A 21,248-nucleotide genomic window follows, 5' to 3' on the forward strand; every position below is an offset into this window, starting at 1 on the left:
TGGAGGCTCTGTCACGTCTGCACGCCAATGGTGTGGAAGATCTTGTCAAAGTTGGTGGAATTGTAAATGCAGAAACACAGATTTTAATCCAGCATGCAAAACCATCTGGAAAGCATCTGATTGGCAGTGGATTCATTTTTCAGCATGAGTTATCGCAAACACACTGCTAATGAGGTAAAAGCATACCTTGATAGAAAACAGTGGAGAACAAAAAGTCATCGATCGGCCTCCCCAGAGCCCCGAACTCAACATTACTGAAGGAATCGACTGTAATCTTAATATAGAAAAGAACAAAAGACAGCCAACATCCATAGAAGAAATTTTCTTCAAGATGCCTGGAGAACTATTTCTGAAAACTATGTGAAGCAATTACTTGGAAAAAGTAAAGAAATGAGGGGTGGCTCAAGTTTTGCACAGTAGTATACTCTGGAACGATCTACTTTTTTTCTTAGTCTTGCTCCTTGTCTACACAATCAAACATTATATATATATATATATATATATACTAGATACACTACCAAGTGTTGGAAAAAGTTATCTTGGTAAATATTTGGTCCTTAGAATTTGTTACCTAGTAGGTCAAAGTAATCGAAAGCAAATTGATCAACTTTTGTCATATTATTAAGATGAATGGCATTATGTAACTATAAACCAAAGTATAACCAAACTATAAGCCTTTCTTTGTGCTCCATTTCCGCTCCCCGTTGAGGAAAAAATACGCCTTCACAATGGAAACTCCCCCTACCTGAACCTGAGCAGGATCTTCTTGCATGCAGCTTACTTCTTTTCAGCTCTAGCTGCTGTTTTGACCTGTAAAAACCAATGCTGTTATTCTGGGACATGCTGTATCAAGCCTGCAGATGCGGTTTCGTATTGACAGCTGTATGTGCGTTTTTGTTTGTCTAGAGTGCAGTGATTTGTGCTGTAAGCCTGGTTCTCATCCAGACAATAATTTCGGCAGACATAACAAGAGAACCATCAAGTCTCTGCCAGATAGCACATACCACTTTACTCCTTCAAATTAATTATATACAATGTTGAAAATGAACACATGCTCTTTACGTGGTTCCTTTTCCATTTTCTCCTTTAAGAGCCTCAACTGTGTTGTGTAGGAGCGTTGGAAAATTTCACAAACTTTCTCCACAAATTAAAAAGCATCTCTGTGTTTGTCTGAGTTATTCCTTATACATAAATGTATGAAAACACTATCTTTTATTTAAACAAGCAGATATATTCTTTCTAACTTGAGGGCTTTGGACGCAAATACCTTAACTGTCCCTTAATCATTTATTGTCTCAGATATCCTCGGATTCTTCCCCTGTGTTTTGGCTTGTTTACAGACATCTGGTTTACATAGTATATCTTTTTTACAGCAACGAACTGGATCATTTTTTTTCTCCATGCTCTAGACCATCAAAACACCAGCTTTTCTCAAGCTAATGGTCTTATGCTTCTGGCACAATCAGCAGAAATCTCCTGCTGTGTTTTACATATCTATATGTCACATTTAAAACATGCAGTATAAGTTACTGTAGATTTTCTTATTAGAGAAAATAGTTTAAAGTTTATTTCAGCTTTAATTAATACATGATGTCCCATTCTTTGCAGCTGACACAGAAAATGATAACTGAAAATATAGCCAAGACTTTACATGGGCACTGCTGTCTGCCAGAGTATCTATTTGTCTCCACCTTTGTGCTCTTGCCAGAACATTACAGTTCAACAGTTGACTGGCGCAGAGCTGATGAACAAATGTGGATACAGAATAAGTTTGATTCTCTTTTCAAAGACATGACTCTGTAACTTGTGTGTGTGGATTCAAAGAGTTAGAGTAAATAATTTATGTGAGGATTACAGAGGGAGGCAAAGAAGTGGGTCAGAACTGCATTTAGTTTATTAGACATTTGCAAAGATCAAACAGTGAGTGAAATAGATGGAGACAGAAATTACAAAACAGGGAGTGGAGCAGGGGGTGTTTAAAACTGACACTTTGAACAATTAATCACATGTATTTATGCATGTGTTTGTCATCTTTGCATCTTTGTGTGTTTATGTTTCTGTGTATCTCATAGGGAAGTTATATTTTAAAAAATTCCAGTAACTCCTCTTTATTAGGCAACTGTTGTTCCTCATGGGGCAGAAGTCAGTACCCACACTAATCTGTCTCTCTCTCTTGTGTTTAGTATGAGTGTGGCATACCAGAGGTCTGTTCTCGCTGTGTGATCTCAATAACAACACTGAAATTGTGCCTCAGGATGTGTATGTGTGTCTGTGTAAGACCCGCTCCCCCAGGAGGCCCCTCGGGCCTATTGCTGTGACAGCCAATGACAGCACATGCACCCACACAGACAGAAAACAGTGGTATATTACACATGGGATAACAAATGAGGATTAGAGAGTGTGACAAGAGATTTAATGCTTCCTGGTGAAGGTCAAGTTGAAAAAATAACTATGTTAGGTGGAAGAAGGAGATGGGAGGAAGAGCCAAAGAAAGTCAGAGAGGATGGGAGAGAGAAAAGTGGAAAAAGGCAACAGGTTGCCACAAACATAAGGACTCAAGTTCATTACTTTCTACTTGTTGTGCTTTTTAATGCATAGGCCAAACAAACACAACAATCTAATCTCAGAAAACTTAAACTTGAGGGTTGTTCTTACCCTCAACTGAAAACATCATCCGGACTAAGATATTTCTCTATTTATAGATTTAGCATGGAAAAATAAAGCACCTACTTGCATTTGGTTAATATTTTGTAATCTTGTTTTTTTCCCCCTCAAGATGTTCAAGACACTTTAAAAACAAACCCCCACTTTTCCTGTACAGATTTTGACTCGGAGCTTTGGCTTGTTGATTTTGAGCTGGAAGCTGGCAGTGTACCTCTGTGCATCCTCTGCTACCTTGCCTCTAAAATATGTGCAACAGAAAAAAAATATTTAGCTAGTGATAAATCAGAGCAGGCCTCGAAAAAAACTAACACAGAGTGTGTGTGTGTGTGTGTGTGTGTGTGTGTGTGTGTGTGTGTGTGTGTGTGTGTGTGTGTGTGTGTGTGTGTGTGTGTGTGTGTGTGTGTGTGTGTGTGTGTGTGTGTGTGTGTGTGAGAGAATCCTCTTTTTCTGAAATATGTGTCAGTGAGGCATGTGAGGACACTTGTGGGTGGGTGTATTCACATCCATGTATGTGTGCGCGTAGGCTGGTCAGTGTTATAAACACCAGCGGAGTTTGTTTACATGCTCAGTATCAGTTTGGGAAGCTGTCATTTACCAAGCTATACACACAGATATTTAACACAGTGTGCACAGTAAGGAGTGTGAGTGGACATATTTGTGTGGATGTGTGTGTGTGTGTGATTGTCATCCTGTAATCATGTTTTTCTAACTGACTGTCCACATTTCAAGAGCAGCTTGCCAGGAAATGTAACTTCCTGCCCAAGAGACTGATTCAGCAGCATCCAGCTGTTGCATGTGTTTGGTTAGAAACACAGGAGAGGAAAAAGTAAGACAGAGGTGTGTGTGTGTGTGTGTGTGGAAAGGGGTGGAAGGGGATTGCCTGTTTTTGTTTTTTGTTTTTCCCATACAGTTTCTTAATTGTTGTTTACCCAGACACCGAACACCCCCTCCCCCACTCTCCCCTACGCAGAAGCCCACCTCCTTCTCTTTCAGTTGTTGTTGTTGTTGTTGTTTTTGTTTTTTGTTTTTGACAGATTTAAGTAGGAAACTCCATCTCCTTAAGAACCCATTAAATATCATGTGTCTGCACACTCAGTCTAAGTTATTCTAACCTTTCTGTGCTTTTCCCCTCCTGTGGTCATTCTGAAAATCTTGAATCCCACAAGTATGCAGTCCTGAATTCACAAACGTGGGGTTTTGAGACACTGTTTTCATGTATGCTACGAATGCTTGTGGTTGTGACTGCAGTAGCACTATACTACTATTAAATTTTATGTCCGGACCATACAATATGTATGAGTACATATGTGTAAGATGTAATGCCTCTAAGCGATGTTCTTCTAGCACGGGAAAGAAAATGGAGAAATAGAAATTTGTGCATTAAATACAGAAACTAAGACATCTAAAACTAGAAAAGCGGAATGTAGAAAATGGAGTGGAGAGACAGAAATAATACTGAGCTGGGTCTTCACATGCCAAGTTATTTTCACTCTTGTGCATAGTCTTCAAATGATTTTAACAATCAGCCTTGTTTGCCATCCTACTACACAGTATGTTTGCTTTCTGAGACTGGTATTTATTGCTTGACTTCCTTTACTGTACAGATCAATGTCTCCAGTAGCTCTCAAATGCAGAGATGAGCTGAGTTGGGTTTTTTTTTGTTTTGTTTTGGGGTTTTTTTAAGAAATGTTCCCAAGCAAATATGTTGAATATGAAGCAGGGAAACGGAGAACATAACATCCCATTTTCAGGAAGATGATGAAATGAACATATCACATAAAATATATGTGAAAATTAAAAAAAATGGTGTATATCTATCTATATCTAGCTATCTATCTAGCTATCTGTAGAGATATCTGTCTATAAAATAAATGTTTTTAAAAACATATGTGTTAATAGTTTCTGTATGTGTGACCATGCAAACTTTTGCTCATTATTTAAGGAGAAGAAATGGTGCATACAGATATATGTGTGGATATATACATGCATAATTAAGATTACCAAGATGTATATCTTAGTTTAAAGAGTTCAACCTTTATTATTATTTCATATTTAATATTTCACTGTAAGGTTTAAATAAACAGTTATAGTCACTAAAATAAATCAGTCTGTCCTGTTTTATTTTTTTCATTTTAAACTCCTTATTAATTGTAAATATCCTCTGGAAATGCAGTGGTGCGTCTTTATTTCCTTGACAAACATGCAATTTGTGCCCAAGAATGGAGAAAAACAGCAATGGAAACATGAAAGCGCCAGGTGTTTTCTCCCCCGTACAACACCTGCTTCTCTTTAGCTGAGTTGTGATTTCTCAGCAGGGTCATAGTAAAGTCTTTGTTGATCTTCTCTGACGAAACAGGGAGTCACGACTGTCTGCTTTAACATTCTGCCCTACTTTTAACTTGGGTATGTCTGGTACCTTTCTGCACCGTTATTTTAGAATGGCGCTTCAGTTCAGATTTTACTGATATAGCCAATTCACGACAAGAATTATTATATTACCTTATTTTAAAGCAAAGATGCTACAGCTGGATACTAACTGGAAATTGTAGCATCTTGCACACACAAAACACCTAATATGTGCACATGTATGGAAACACTCAAATACACAGTTGTCTACTTCTTGATTATTGTCGTAATAATTTACTTTTTCTCATGTTTTCCCTTTCTCACCCTGACTCCTTTCTCCTCCCTCTTCCCCCTCTTCTCTTTGTTTACTCACAGGTGGTGTCCTCCTATCCAAAACACATGCTCATCCTAACAAATTGCTGACAGAACAAGACGGACGGGGTAAGGGAGTACGGGAAAGAGAGATCTCCCAGACGCACACTCATAAAGAGAAAGGGGCCATTGGCCATCTGTGGTCAGTCCCCTGCTATTTTGCAGCTGCGTTGGAGTCAGCGAATGGTCCTGAGCTCTGATAGGAAAAAGAGTTTTTTCTCCAACGTTGCCCAGGGGATGAGCCCAGGCTAGGGCAATGTTAAAGCCTCGCTGGCCTTGGATTAAGCCCCTTGGGCTATTTTGTGTAGGGATGGGTGATACCCCAGCTGGATCCTCTGCTGTCACTATTCTCCACAGCTATCATTAGTGGCTAATGAGCTGCTGCTAGAGAGGAAACGGGGAAGGTGCCTGCGGAGAGAGGTGAAACATTACAGCTCTTATTAAGAGGCCCACAGAGAATTCTTTGCCTATTTAAAGCTTTGACTAGCATGACTTTGCCATTTATTATTGTAGGCATTTCTTTATATATTTTGATAGCCTTTTTTGTTACAGCATAAAAATGGCACCTAGAAGTTGAAAGACTTTTTTTTTTTTTTTTTTTCTTCCAGGAAGATGATTCAGTGTTTGGACATAAATTATTTTTCTCATGAAGCAGTTTCAAAAATATATTTTTATTCAGGAGGAATTTTGGTAGATTGTTTTTGTTTTACTCTTCCCGATAATTTTGACCTTCCTATTCCCTGAAGATCATTGGTCACCATGGCAGCAGCCTATCGTGTTGTTGTGAGCAGCGTGAGCTGTTACAACAGTGTGGTAGTAGACCGACGCACTCACTCCCATGCAGTACACTACTGCTCAGGGCCATGTGGAGCACTGTCCCAGGGCTTGGACTGCACTGTTGCACACCGTGGCACCTGTTCTGAGCTCCTTGTTGCACCTGACCCTCAATACAATGACCTTAACAGCTCGCCCATACACTCCCGCAACATTATTGCTCAGCAGCTTCCTAACCATGCTAAAGTTTGTCTTGCCATGGATAGTACTCATAATGGGAGCCTAGAGAGGGCAGGCAGCAGTGGCAATTTATCTTTAGGAGAAGAGAGCCCAACATGGCGTGGTAAGAAGACCTCTGGTGGTGGAGCATCGACTGGGAGTATGACCTCCTCTGGCAGTCTGAAGGATATTACCGAAGAAGCCATCAACCTGGCCAGTGGTAAACTCAAGGAGTTTTCATTTGATAAGCTCCGCCTCTCATCCTCCAGCCACATCACCTTCCGGAAAGGCCGTAAAGTCCGTCCTGACTCTTTTAGTCGTCGCTCCACCGACCTGGAGATTATTTATGGCCACTTCAGCTCCAACCTTACCACAAATGCAACTACTAACGGTATGACAAATGGCACGGCTTCTTCTAATGATGAGAACCTGCCACCATTTGTGCAAGGGAAAGGAACGGTGCTAGAGGAAACGAAGATTAAGGGCAACCCAGGCACCATGTCGTCCATCACCAAAGTTGCTGGTGGCTCAACAAACAGCCTCACGAGTATTGGGTCATTAGACCAAAGTCTGAACACAGTGGCCTCCCTGTACCGCAACACCCTAGGAGAAGAGAACTTAATTGCCCGTCTGCTGGAGAAGACGCGAGCGGAGGCAGCTACTGGCGGAGCAGGTGGCGAAGACATACGTGCCTGCCTTGATATTCTGCTTAAATGTTCTGAAGACCTTAAGAAATGCACTGACATAATCAAACAGTGCATCAAACACAAAGCTGGTGGAGGCCCAGAGGATGGGGAAGCAAGCCCTGACAGTGTGTATCGGGCTGTGATGACTCGTCTCAGTTCCTATCTTAAGAGATTGCCTCTGGAGCTGGAAGGAATTGGAGGTTTTGGAGGCTGTGGACAGGGTGCACCTGGAAGCGGGCACAGTGATTTGGCTGAACTGGTTAACACTCTTCACTCCATCCAGCAGGGACCTTATTCGCCGATATTTGGCAATGAACAACCTCCTCGCTATGAAGATGTGGTGCTCTCTCCTCCAATCCCAAAGACTGTTCCACATTCTGTTTCTGCTCCATCCTCTGTCTCATCTACTTCTTTATCTCTAAAATCAGATTCCATCCATACCAAACCAGTTCAGAGCTCAGCCCAGCTTAGAGCTACCCCACTTACTAATGGAGTTATCCAACATCCACATACTTCTTCTTATACACAACATACTCTCTCTCCTCCAACCATTATATCCTCTTCATCCAGCTCCTCTCCAACACACTCCTCCTCCCCTCTTCGTAACTCCCCGACCCCAGCTTATACACACACTCCCCCAGCATCTCCCATGGAGGCTCTTTATATTGAGGAGGAGGAAGCAGATATGGGAAAGACACCAGAACAAATCTCACAGCAGACACACACTCCATCTAGAGGGATGAACAGCAGCCAGAGCAAAAGTGGGACTATGATGGGGCAACACATGCACCTGTCCCAAACACACACGCTCTATAACTCTTCAAATAATTTGCCAGTCAGCTCTGGCTATGGCTCAAATTGGCCTTCCTCTGCGTCACTAACAGTCTCTGCACCCAAAGCTGCTGCACACAGGAATGATGACATTGACAAGCTGCTCATGGACTTGGAGAATCTCTCTCAAAGTATGACTCATCCCAGAAAGACAGAGCCTCCACTTCCAGCCAAAACCAGGAAGAGAGATGGGAGCCAGGGGATCACCTCCAGTGAGTCCTTCACTCAACCCAAAATGGCTCTGTTCCAAGTCTCAAAGCCAGACAGCCACTTAACCATGAACGGCATTAGCTCCAGAACTCCCCAGAGTTTCACTCCTCCTAAAGAAGAGAGGAGTGAAAATGTGGCAGGAGAGGAGGAGGATGGGGCATTGTTGCTGAGAATCCTTGAGAGCATTGAGAGTTTTGCCCAAGAACTGGTGGATTCCGGAGCAGGGAGCACAGGGAGTGCTGAGAGGAACAGTGGAAAGGAGCGGGAGGTGATGAGGCTCCTGCAGGATACACTGGCCACCGCTGGCAGGGCTGATACTCCTCTGGAGAGCACAAACCCACCAGCTGCTCCCACCGCTCCAACTGTACATACAGATGCAATCTCAGATACACTGATAAAACACACCTTGGCAAATACACCTGAAGTTTCACCTGCCCCAACACCTGCAGTATCTGATTCTGAAAGCAGTGCTTCAGCTGAACAAGCACCTAAATCTACACCTGAAAGTGCTCCCCAACCTTTGCCTACACCTACACCTGACCCTCCAGTCGAGTCTGTGGATAAAATTCCAGAAGCGTCTACAGATGAGGATGACTCAAAACCAGTCTCTGCCCCGATATCCTCTGCACCTGCAAACTTGCATTCCTCTACGCTTTCCGATGAAACCATACCTGTGGCCGCACCTGAAGCTCCAGCTCCTGTTGCTACGCCAACCACAGCAAGTGCTACCGTTGCTGTTGGTGAACATACTGCTTTGAGAGATGCTGGCTCAACCCTTCTTATCCAGCAGACTCCAGAGGTCATTAAAGTAAGTGTTCCAAAGTCACACTCACAAATGCATAATCTAACAGACAATCAAAGACATGAACATTTCAGAAAATAGTTTATTGGTGCTGTGAGATTTGTTTTATTATTATTGCATTTCAAGCTGCTGCTAGGAAATAAAGAAATGGGTGTTTCAAGGGCTTGAGTAATATGAAGTACTTATTCCAAGACGGTGCCATTACAGGTGCAGTCCACTGATTGGGAATTTGTCATGTTGGAAAGATTGCTACATGCAGTGCAACTCTGGGTTAATTTATGTTCATTGATGTATATAAAAATGTGCCATCTGTGCTTTTAAATGTTACTGTTGATCCATTTAGGTGCAGTATGAGGGCGCCTGACTGAGGGATAGACATAGAGGGACCACACAGGCTGATTAGCATTAGACTGAAAATAAACTGAGGATTTCATTGCTGTGGCACAACCGGACTGATGCTGCTGTAATTGGTGGTATTAATTAGCTCTAATTAACATGCTGTTACAGTTACTCTATCTTGGCTTGAATCAAAAAAGTTGAGGCTTTGGATCACAGAACAGAATAGCTCCTTGTTGTGGAGTGGCTCTTTGTTGGCTTTTCCTGGTTTTGAACTTGTTTTGTTCTGTAATTGTATGTGTGTGCAGGCGTATGCATGTGTGTAGACTTTGTTTTTCTTACTGTGGAAAATGTAACGGTAAATTGCAGTTGTGCTACAGAGGAAAAGAGAAGGGAACTAGAACTTGATAATTTTTTTGTCTGTGTCTGCGCGTAAGCTGGAGTTAATGATGATAAAAAGGCAGTGTTACCTCAGCCAGTCCCTAATGTGGATGTTCTACTGCAAATTGTAGATTTAGGTAATTATGCATGCCAGACAAACGCACATTATCATCAACACAGAGGAATCAAATCATTGTTGTCATTTATTCCCCTCTATATTTGACATTTTTCTCTTACTAATTTATTTTTCCTCTCTCGCTCCAACCATCCTTCTCCTCATCACGCTTCCTCTGCTGTTTATGTGTGTTTATTTACTGAGCTGTGTAACCTTATGCCCTGCTGATATGTAGGGCACCTATTTATGAGGTTACCATGGTAGCTGCCACAGTAAGAACGGAACAGCCAGCACCCGAACACATCATTACACAATCTCCTTCCTCCTCCATCTTCTGTGTCCCTATCCATCCCTTTTTTGTTTTTGTTTTTTCTGCTTATCTGCTCCCACATTTCTTGCAGTTAAACTCTCTCCGTTTTTCATTTTTCTGGCTTATAGGTCTACTTTTGTTTCTCTTCTCAGTGTCCTTCTTTCACCTGCGGTCAAGGATTATGTCCGTACTGATCACTTCTTGTCTTCCAACCCTGTGATTGGCTGTTGTTTTATTTTGGGAGAGGTGAATAACTGTTGTTGCTGCGTGGAGAGCAGAGAAACCCAATGGGAGGTGCTCATTGGAGCACTGGAGGAAGTGGGGGGAGGGTTGGGTTGTTGGCACAGCAAGCGTTAATGGTATCATTACCCTACAACCCCCTCCACCCCTGGCACAGCTAGGTGTGAGGGAGACCTAAATCTGTCCACCCCTCTGTACTATGGCATCCCGTTAACAGACTCACTGTCGCCACAGTGTAAATGGACCGGCATACGTGCATGTGTGTGCATGTTTGTGTGCGTGTAAGCATGTGAGCATGTGTTATGCACACCTAGGCTTTATTACATGTCCAGATGTTCATACATGTGTGCATTTACATGTGTGTTCATGCATGCATTAAATTTGTTTGAGTTAAACGTGATGAATATCGGAGTCTGATCAACTGTGCGTGTGTGCATCTGTCTGGCTGTCTGTTTGTTGGCCCATGGGTAAGATGACCCGGTGCTACTGTGGGTCACAGCTGAGTTTGGAATAGCTCTTCGACACCCAATACCAATTCTGGCACTCTGGGAATTATGTTAATATTCCTCAGCGCCAACCCCGCCCTGCAATGCATTAAACTGCCAATCAAACTGTAAACAAGACAAGCCCCCTCATGCACAAGTGAGAAAATGCACTCACACAACTGCAATGAACCACACACTCCACGTTGAACATTTGTAGCTTTGTTTCGCTTGGCACTGCCATAGCTTCACTGGGAAGTTCTGCTAAGCCCTCTATGGTGACGCAGGCCCCAGGCAGTAGTATCTTCATCTCTGCCTTACGCATGTTTATTGTTGATTCTGCTGCTGACAGACTAATACAGGGCTTTCTGCACCTGTCAGAACACACCCATTAATCTCCATCATGACAGGAAAGCTGACTGATATAAATCAGAGGCAAAGCCGTAACACTCATAGTGGGGAGATGTGATGGTGAGAGTCAATTAACTTTAAGGGCAATGGGCTTTGAATGGGCTTTCTTTCTATTCCTGTCTCTCTGTTTTTAGGTAATATAATAAAAGCTGCTTTCGGCTCCTCCCTTGTTCACAATGGGTTGGCCACAGTGAACGTTTGATTTGGCAGATTTTTACACTGGAAGCCCTTTGTTTCTCCTCCCATATTTAAACCAGAGGTCTTTTGCTTGTTAGGCATATAAGTAAACCACTACAGTATGGAGCCAAATTTTAGGTAACATGGTAAGATGTATTTTAAAATGAGACAACATTCACTGGTGGGTAAATGTAACCTAATTTTTGTTCTAGTGGCATTGCTTCAGTACAGTTAATGGTGGAATTGCTTGCAGACACTGACTGGATCTATAGCTGCCACTCTGATAGTTTAATTAACACACTGCTGGTTTAAGTAGTTTTACCAACTTCTGCAGATGTGTCACAGATTAACAAGATTAACATTGGTCTTTAGCTCATTTTAAATTTGATGGCAACAGTATGTCTCAAAAGAGTTGGGACAGAGCAATTTACCACTGTGTAGCTTCCCCATTCAGTTCAGACTTCTGGGAACTGAGATCAGCTGCTAGACTTTTTAAATAGGAATATTGTCCCATTGTCCCACTCTGCTATAGGATTTTGGCTGCTCAACAGTCCTAGATCTTCTTTGTCCTATTTTTTGTTTCATGATGTGCAGAATTTTTCAACATGGTCTGGACAGCACCTGGACTCTTCTACCATGAAGCCTTATTGTTGTAATAGTGCATTATGTGGTTTAGTATTGTCTTGCTGAAATTTGCAAGGCCTTCCCCGAGAAAGGCATCATCTGGATGGAATTCCAGTATTTCAGGATTGGCATGCTGCCAATTCCATAGCCATTAATACATCCTCATATCATCACAGATCCAGGCTTTTGAACTAGGCACTGATAACAAGCTGGGTGGTCCCTTTCCTGAGTATGGAGGATGCTAGATCCAAAAGGAATATTAAATTTCGATTAGTCTGACCACAGAACAGTTTTCCACTTTTCCTCAGTTCATTTTAAATATAGTTTGCAGGAAAAGACTGGACATTTCTTTGCTAATGGAGCTTTAACCTGGATTTCCTTATGGCACAGTGAACTGTGTTCACAGACAGTGAATTCTGGAAGTGCTCCTGAGCCCATGCAGTAATTTCCATGACAGAATCATTCTTGTTTTTCCGTGCAGTATTGTGTGAGGGCCTGAACATCCCAGGCATGTGCACAGAGTTTTCTTTCAATACTTGGTATCTTTTGAAAATATTACATACGGTAGAAATATTCAAAGTCTTCACAGGTTTTTAATTTTTTTAATGCACCTTTGGTCTGAGCTATATGTCTCCCTATGTATACAGTAGTTCCCAAAAGAAAAATCAGTGGGTCTAATGGGGTAAGATTTGATCGGTTTCTTCTTGACCCTTTTCGAGAGTCCTTTGATTACTGGACAGTCTCAAAAAATATGTGAGTGGTCTGGTTTTCCCACATTTCCTCCAACACAGTTCCACTTTAATTTCTTTCACATATGATGAGATTATGAGAGGTGTATTTAAATACCACATTTTTAGTTTAAAGTCAAATTCTTTCCATAGTAGACTATTACTTTCTCTATGCCAGATTGTACACACCTCTTCCCATACTTTGTAGAATTTAGTCATTTTCCCTTAATATTTGCCATGTTTTGCATGGTTTCATTTATAATCTATATTCTTTGTGATTTTTACTGACCATTTACTGACTTTCTTTATGACTTGAATTGTAAAACGTCTTATCTGAATGAATCCATTTCACAATTTATAAATGCAGATTTTGCAGATTTGTGAACTTGTGCTTAACTCTCTAAGATGCTCGTTTCATACCCAGTCATGTTACTAATCTGTTGCCAATTAAGCTAATAGTCGCACAATGTTCCTCCAGCTGTTTCTTTTTAGTATCACTTAAATTTCCAGACAATAGTTGCCTCCATCCCAACTTTTTGAGTTGTCTCACTCCTGTCAAAATGAGCTAACATTTTTAATGGAAGAGTATTGTGGATAAAATATGGCTTTATGACACTTGTGAATCCTTGCATTCTGTTTTAATTTACATTATACATAAAATGTAAAATGTCCATCCATCCATCTTCATCCGCTTTATCCGGGGCCGGGTCGCGGGGGCAGCAGCCTAAGCAGAGAAGCCCAGACCTCCCTCTCCCCAGCCACCTCCTCCAGCTTATCCGTGGGAACACCAAAGTGTTCCCAGGCCAGCCGAGAGATATAATCTCTCCAGCGTGTCCTGGGTCTGCCCCGGGGGGCCTCCTCCCGGCGGAACATGCCCGGAACACCAACCCCAGGAGGCACCCAGGAGGCATCCTTGTCAGATGCCCGAATCACCTCAGCTGGCTCCTTTCGATGTGGAGGAGCAGCAGCTCTACTCTGAGCCCCTCCCGGATGGCCAGACTTCTCACCCTATATCTAAGGGAGAGGCCAGCCAACATTCGGAGGAAGCGGCGGACCGGTGCAGCGTCCGCATTACTGCAGCTGCAGCCCCAATCCGTCTGTCGATCTCCGGCTCCCTTCTCCCATCACTCACGAACAAGACCTCGAGATACTTGAACTCCTCCACTTGGGGCAGGAACTCATCCCCGACCTGGAGTGGGCACTCCACCCTTTTCCAGCTGAGAACCATGGCCTCAGATTTGGAGGTGCTGATCCTCATTCCCGCTGCTTCACACTCGGCTGCGAACCATTCCAGTGCGAGCTGGAGGCCCCCACCCGATGAAGCCAACAGAACCACATCATCCGCGAAAAGCAGAGATGAGATTCTGAGGCCACCAAAGCGAAAGCCCTCCGCCACTTGGCTGCGCCTAGAAATCCTGTCCATAAAAATTATGAAAAGAATCGGTGACAAAGGGCAGCCCTGGCGGAGCCCATCACCCACCGGGAACGAGTCCGACTTATTGCCGGCAATGCGAACCAAGCTCTTGCAACGGTTGTATAGGGATCGAATGGCCCGTAGCAATGGGCCAGACACCCCATACTCCCGCAGCACCTCCCACAGGTCACCCCAAGGGACACGGTCGAATGCCTTTTCCAAGTCCACAAAACACATGTAGACTGGTTGGGCAAACTCCCAACTCTCCTTTCCAGCACCCTGGCATAGACTTTCCCAGGGAGGCTGAGGAGTGTGATCCCCCTGTAGTTGGAACACACCCTCCGGTCCCCCTTCTTAAAGATGGGGACCACCACCCCGGTCTGCCAGTCCAGGGGTACTGCCACGCAACATTGTAGAGGCGTGTCAACCAGGACAGCCCTACAACGTCCAGAGCCTTCAGGAACTCGGGGTGGACCTCATCAACACCAGGGGCTCTGCCACCAAGGAGTTGTTTAACTGCCTCAGTGACCTCGCCTCTGGAAATTGGCGGGTCATTCCCCTCATCCCCAGACTCTGCTTCCTCCTCGGAAGACGTGTCAGTGGGATTAAGGAAGTCCTCGAAGTATTCCTTCCACCGCCTGACAATTTTCTCAGTCGAAGTCAGCAGCGCTCCGCCAGCACTATACACAGTGCAGGTAGCGCACCGCTTTCCCCGCCTGAGACGCCTGACGGTTTGCCAGAATCTCTTCGCGGCAGTCTGAAAGTCTTTTTCCATGGCCTCTCTGAACTCCTCCCACACCCGAGTTTTTGCTTCAGCCACTGCCCGAGCCGCATTCCGCTTGGCCTGTCGATACCTGTCGGCTGCCTCCGGAGTCCCACAGGCTAACCAAGCCCGATAGGACTCCTTCTTCAGTCTGGTGGCTTACCACCACGGCAGGCACCAACCACCTTGCAGCCACAGCTCAATGCAGCAGCTTCGGCAATGGAGACGCTGAACATGGTCCACTCGGACTCAATGTCCCCAGTCTCCCTCGGAATGCTGTTGAAGCTCTGCCGGAGGTGTGCGTTGAAGATCTCGTGGACTGGGGCCTCTGCTAGACATTCTCAGCACACCCTCACTACGCGTTTAGGTGTACCAGGTCTGTCCAGCGACCTCCCCCGCCACCTGATCCAACTCACCACCAGGTGGTGATCAGTTGACAGCTCAGCCCCTCTCTTTACCCGAATGTCCAGAACATATGGTCGCATGTCTGGTGATACGATTACAAAATCGAACATCGACCTGCGGCCTAGAGCGTCCTGGTGCCACGTGCATTTATGGACACTCTTATGTTCAAACAAGGTGTTTGTTATGGCCAAACTGTGATTTGCACAGAAGTCCAATAACAAAACACCACTCGGGTTCAGATCAGGGAGGCCGTTCTTCCCAATCCCGCCCCTCCAGGTCTCGCTGTCATTACCCACGTGAGCATTGAAGTCACCCAGCAGGACAACAGAGTCTCAAGGTGGAGCACCTTCCAGCACCCCACCCAGGGACTCTAAGAAGGCTGGGTACTCTGAACTGCCACTCGGCGCATAAGCGCAGATGACAGTCAAGACCCGTTCCCCGACCCTAAGGCGCAGGGAACAAACCCTCTCATCCACCGGGAAAAACCCCAACGTACCGGCAGCAAGCCGAGGGGATATTAGAATACCCACCCCAGCCCGCCCTCGGGCACCCTCCCCGGGCCTGGCTCCAGGGTGGGGCCCCAGTAACCCTATCCTGGGCAGGGTAAACTGTTCCCTCGATGTTTTCTTCATAAGGGTCTTCTGAATCGCTCTTTGTCTGGTCCCTCACCCAGGACCAATTTACCATGGGAGACCCTACCAGGGGGCAAAAGCCCCCAGACAACATAGCCCCTGGGATCCCTGGGACACACAAACCCCTCCACCACAATAAGGCAGCGATTCACGGAGAGGAATGTAAAATGTGTTTTTGGAATTGGGGGTTGTATATAAACTCATTCGCTGACAGCACAGTTAACATACTTAAAATAGGCTTGTGATTAGACTGGTGTTATGAGTACTCAGCTCAGTGTATGCAGATGGGAAGTAAAAATGCAATATTGCCTGCTATTCAGAGCCTTTGTGAAAGTATTCATCAGAGTACCGCTCAATGGTGATTCACCATATATCAGCTTATTATAAAGAGATGGCTGAGTGTTCCTATCTGACTTTTTAGCCAGAAGAGGAAAGTGCACTGTTGACCTTTTAAAACAGAAATCGGCAACTTCTTTTGGTTCAGACAGTTTTGAAAGAGTATGGAAGGAACGATAAGGAGAAGCATGGAGATATAAAGTAAATTATTTTTTGGTTTCCTGAGCAGTTGGCTTTGGGAAGGAGAAATGCAAAGTGCATCTAAAGTGGGGGGGGGGGGGGGGATCTGCAGCTCCCAGTTGTTGACTCTGGGTCAGCAGAGAGTGACATCATTCCTCAGCTCCTTCCACAGGAAATAAGGTCACAGCGGGGACCTTGGCCAAGGTGCACAAGCACACAGTTGAATGCTTTCATTTAAGCACGCATACAGTGCTCTTGAAAGACAGGATAATAGGTTGCTATGTGTAGGAAGAGTTTTCCCAATACAGTTCATACCACCAAGGTATAGACAATGGAATCAGATCATGTTCATACTATCAACTTGGTGGAGCTCATTTGGCTGGATGATCCTTTTTTTTAGTGCGCACATATGCACAGGCATACACACACTTGCACAGAGAGCACTTTTAAGCATCTGACATCATAATTCACCACTCCCTAGTGCAAGGTTGGCTGTGATCCAAGTGCTTTTGTCAGTGTGATGTCCTCAGCTGCAGTGTGCGTGTTCATTTGCACACATACGCACCAATCCACACGCCTGACTTTTTTAAGGAACTGTACTTATTCATCTGAAAGGTTTTAATCTCAGCAAGAGTCACCAGTGTGCAAGTTTTTGGGCCTCCTGCCGGGTCACCATGAAAACCAGCACAACATGTTTATTAGTATTAGGTAGGCGGTGGGATTCCCCTACCCCAGAATATCAGTTCTGCAGTGCGATTGGCTAATGGGGACTCCCTCTTAGAATCATGGCACCAGGGGGAGATTTAGGTTTATGTGACTGTGTTGATGTGGGTGTGACCGTGTGTGTGTGTGTGTGTGTTTCTTTCCTCTTGAAAGAGTTTGCCAATGTTCCAGAACACCATGACTCGGTGGGAGCTTGGGTGTCACCTACCCCCACCCATCTACTTCCAGTCTACCTATTTAGCCCCCACTCTTCCCCTCCCTCATTTTCCTTTGAACTCACCCTTCACCCAATTCCACCCAGAATGTCCTGTGGGATTTCTCCAGAAAACTCCCTCAGCGCTAAAATACTCTCACCGCTTGGCCAAAACAAACATGTTTGGATGTCTTCACTGAAAATGTATGTGTGCTTGTTAAGTCAGGAGGCACAGAAGGAATTCAAAAAAAGTGGAATGCAACCCAGAGATGTGTAGTATAACTGAGTTATTGGACTCCTTTTTCTTCATCCTGACCTCTAACTCCATCGGGTCATTTCACACATTTTGAAGCAGAGCCAAGAAGGTCAATGGCAGCAGAAACAAGCATCTTCTGTCAGGTGCATGGTCACAGTCTAATTTAAGTGACAAACTGCTCACAAGTGATAACCGTTAGACAGCTGCTACCCCCTAGTGACTGTAAGGCCCAACCATACCATAAAGTACTTTGTAAGCTTGCAGTCTGATTTCACCCTGGTTTGTTGAAATTAATAAGGCCTATAGCATCATCTACAGGAGGATCTGTGAACTAACTGATATATACAACTAGAAAATTAATTTACCAATGAAACTGCTATACTTAACTATTTTTGTTGCAATATTGCTTCTTTTTTAGAGAAAACTGCTCCATGTTTAAACATAATCTCCACTGATTGCGACATTTTCACAGTTATACAGTTGGAAGGACAGTGGTGCAATATACTTGGTATGAGAGAAATGTTACCTTTTGTCTGATATTATGTCGACACAGACTGATATATATATTTTCTTATGTTGCATGTTAGAAGAAAGCAGTTTCCTTTTCGCTAATGTTTCTTTGTTGGTTTTTAAATGAGCTGCAATTTAGGATTATATCCGTTGTGTGCATGCTATAGTGCTATCTGAGTGTCATGTACAGAGTTTTGTTTTTAATATTCCAAAATATTATATATTTAAATAATTATAGAGGAAGCAGGACTGATCTTCTCTGGTATTGGTGGTTTGAGGTCTCTTGCTGCACTCTAGTGACAGCTCCCTCACTGTAGCTCCATGCTGAGGACCAAAACTATTGCTGATGTAGGATTAGCTCACTTGCTCTAAATCCTAAGATAGCCATGGGAAATGTAATGCAAAACCTGCCCTGTTAGCCATATGTATAAAAATAAATGCCAGTGAAGGACTGGAGTTTGTTGTTATTAAGCATTAGTTGTTGACAGGCGGTTTTCCCAGATAAGGGAAATGGTTCACTGTGTAATTTTTCAGATGTAGCTTGTCTGGCAAGTTTCCCAGAAATAAGTAAAAAATTGACACTAAACCTCTATAAATATTTTCGTAACATTAGGAGTCCCCTTCTGTGACCACTCGGGCAGTTTATATTGAGTTAAAATTGCATGCTAATGTTTTACATTTCCATGCCATGTAACCATTTAGCGAGAAAGTGCATATAAGCATCACAGATCTAACACGTGGAAAATTATCTCTTTGTATCTTCTTTAATATCTGTTTATGAAGATTTGTAGACACTCAGAATAGAAAATATAGGGCTCTATTTAGTTTATAGGTAATCTCAGACATATCCAAATCTTATAAATACAAGTCCCTGTTATGTACGTATTAGGATTTATTATTTTTTTTGTTGACAAAAAATAACTGGACTTTTAGCTGTGTAATATCAGTGTCAGTGTCTGATTCCAGTCAGACAATTAGAGCAGCTGTGTTTTTAACTGCTCCCATGTTGCCTTCCTGTGATTGGGATGTGAGTTAGACCGTAGCCAGCACTGATTAACTTTGTCTATCACAGAAGCGGGAGTTTAACTCGGTTCATTCTTCCAAGTTTAGAGAGGAGGTTCCCAAGGTAACTGTATGTGTGGGCGCGCATGTATCAGTGTGTTTGTATGCATGCGTGTGTGTTCTTCTTGAGAGGAAGAGAGAATGGGTGTAAAGAATAGAGCAGCGATGTGAACTCTGCTTTCCACTGTTGGCACGGGAACCCTGGGAGCATTCCTCCCTACACTCGATCCAGGGAAAGGGTTGTCACCATGGAGATGGCATTTGGCAGGCCTGGTCTAAAGTGAGTGTGTGTGTGTATAATCAGATGGATGGAGAGGCGATAGTAGCCTGTTCCATGTGTATCGGGTTCAAGTTGAAACTTTATTTGTCCTAGTTGGTTTCATTGCAAGAATTAGAAATAACATTACATAAAATTATGAGACTGGTATGCATAACTGTGCACACTTGCCAATGATAAAATAATTGCTTTAATTCTCCTATGTACTTAAAAGTGTGCATGGATATTTCAGTAATTTAAGCCTTTTTTTAAATGCTGTATAAAGAACTATAAGGTCATTATCACATTATTATTATGATAGTAGTAAATTGTGTCAGAACATTTCCATATTAGAATATCTAAGCAGTCCAGTTAAACAGTAAATGGTTGGATAGCTTTACAAGTAAATTTAATTTTGACTTGACAAACATGTCTTTCTCAATGTTTGTTGTCGTGTGTGTGTGTGTGTTAAGTCTGCCTGGTGCCTGAAGCAGAAATAAACGTGAAATCGGTGGCTATATTTACACAGATAATTTTACACAGCGGACAGGCAGTTTCATAGAGCAGGTGTGTGTGTGTGTTTAGGAAGTTGACATGTTCACACTATTAAGCTGCTCTGAAAGACTTGGTTCCTGTTAAGTGAACACATCAAGGCGCACGTCCACACCCGCACACAACCACATGTGTAATATGCCCTGACAAATTAGAGACATGTATCAATGCACTAGTAAAGACTGCAGGAGCACACGTGTGCGTGTCAAGTGTGCCAACAGTCGGATGAAGGCGGCAGTTGTTGTTCGACAGCTGACCTGCTGTGCTTCCCATCGTGCATTTATTTGATCAGTGTTGTGAAGGCTGCTGACTCACCTGTTTCTGTGGCTGTGTGGCTGGATTAGATCTGAGGGGTGGGCAGAGAAAAGCTTGCAGACATCACACACACACACACACACACACACACACACACACACACACACACACACCTGTTACGTTGCCTTTTGTTCCTGTTAAACTTCCATCAGCCGCCAGAGTTTCTTCACTGTTATGCTTCTCTTTCTCCTGTCTGTGTAAGAAAAAGTAGGTTCGAACCAAATATATTCAGGAAGGATGCAGGATGCTCAACAACAACAAATCCTTTTTTTACAACTTAGAACATATTCAAAGTGACATGTAAGGGGCTATGAGTAGATTGCTGATGTGCAACATACTTGATAAGATGACCAAATAGTCTTTCCCAATGGATCATCCTGTTGTCAGAGCAGTCTGTCTGATCTAACTGGTCCCACTGTTTGAGTTCAGAACCAGGTGGATACATTCTCTATTATTGCATTCATCTGATATTGAGTCAGTGTCAGAAGGATACATCTGATATATAGTCGGTATCAGATGTTTTGGTCCAACATGAGGGAAACATTTGCTTGTTTAGCTCCTTAATACTCAATTAAGTTCACCAGCTATTTGTTTAGAATATTGTGGTGTAATGAATACAATTTAGCTGTTCCTTTTTTAATTAAAACAACTAAATTAAAAGATGTGCACATGCTTGGAAAGAGAAACTACACAAGCACATTGTCTTGTCTATGCTCAGTTATCAGATCCATTTCATATAGATTTTCATATTCAAGCTGATTATAAGTACAGCTTGAATATGAAATTCTACGCTATTTAATTATTTAATTTAAGTTGAGTAATTAACTAGTCAAAATTCTGCCTTGACGTTGCATTTCTGTTGGCCTCATGTGTCCCTTCTTGTAGGAACAGTTTGTCCCAGTGAGTGTTTTCATGTCACCTGAGCTCACTAACTTCATACGTA

The 21,248-nt window shown here is 43.3% G+C and overlaps 1 protein-coding gene across 3 annotated transcripts in view; it reads left to right on the plus strand.

The window, feature by feature from the left end:
- Positions 1–21,248, plus strand: part of ppp2r3a (protein phosphatase 2, regulatory subunit B'', alpha) — a 60,760-nt gene that overhangs the window by 25,714 nt on the left and 13,798 nt on the right. For all 3 annotated transcript variants that reach the window (XM_026153020.1, XM_026153017.1, XM_026153018.1), the window contains exon 2: positions 5,386–8,910. In XM_026153020.1, coding sequence (XP_026008805.1) covers positions 6,142–8,910 — 2,769 coding nt within the window. In that variant the 5' untranslated portion in view covers positions 5,386–6,141. The remainder of the gene's footprint in view (positions 1–5,385; positions 8,911–21,248) is intronic.

The sequence above is a fragment of the Astatotilapia calliptera genome, chromosome 19 (genome assembly GCF_900246225.1).
Source record: "Astatotilapia calliptera chromosome 19, fAstCal1.2, whole genome shotgun sequence".
In the NCBI taxonomy this organism is placed as follows: Eukaryota; Metazoa; Chordata; class Actinopteri; order Cichliformes; family Cichlidae; genus Astatotilapia; species Astatotilapia calliptera.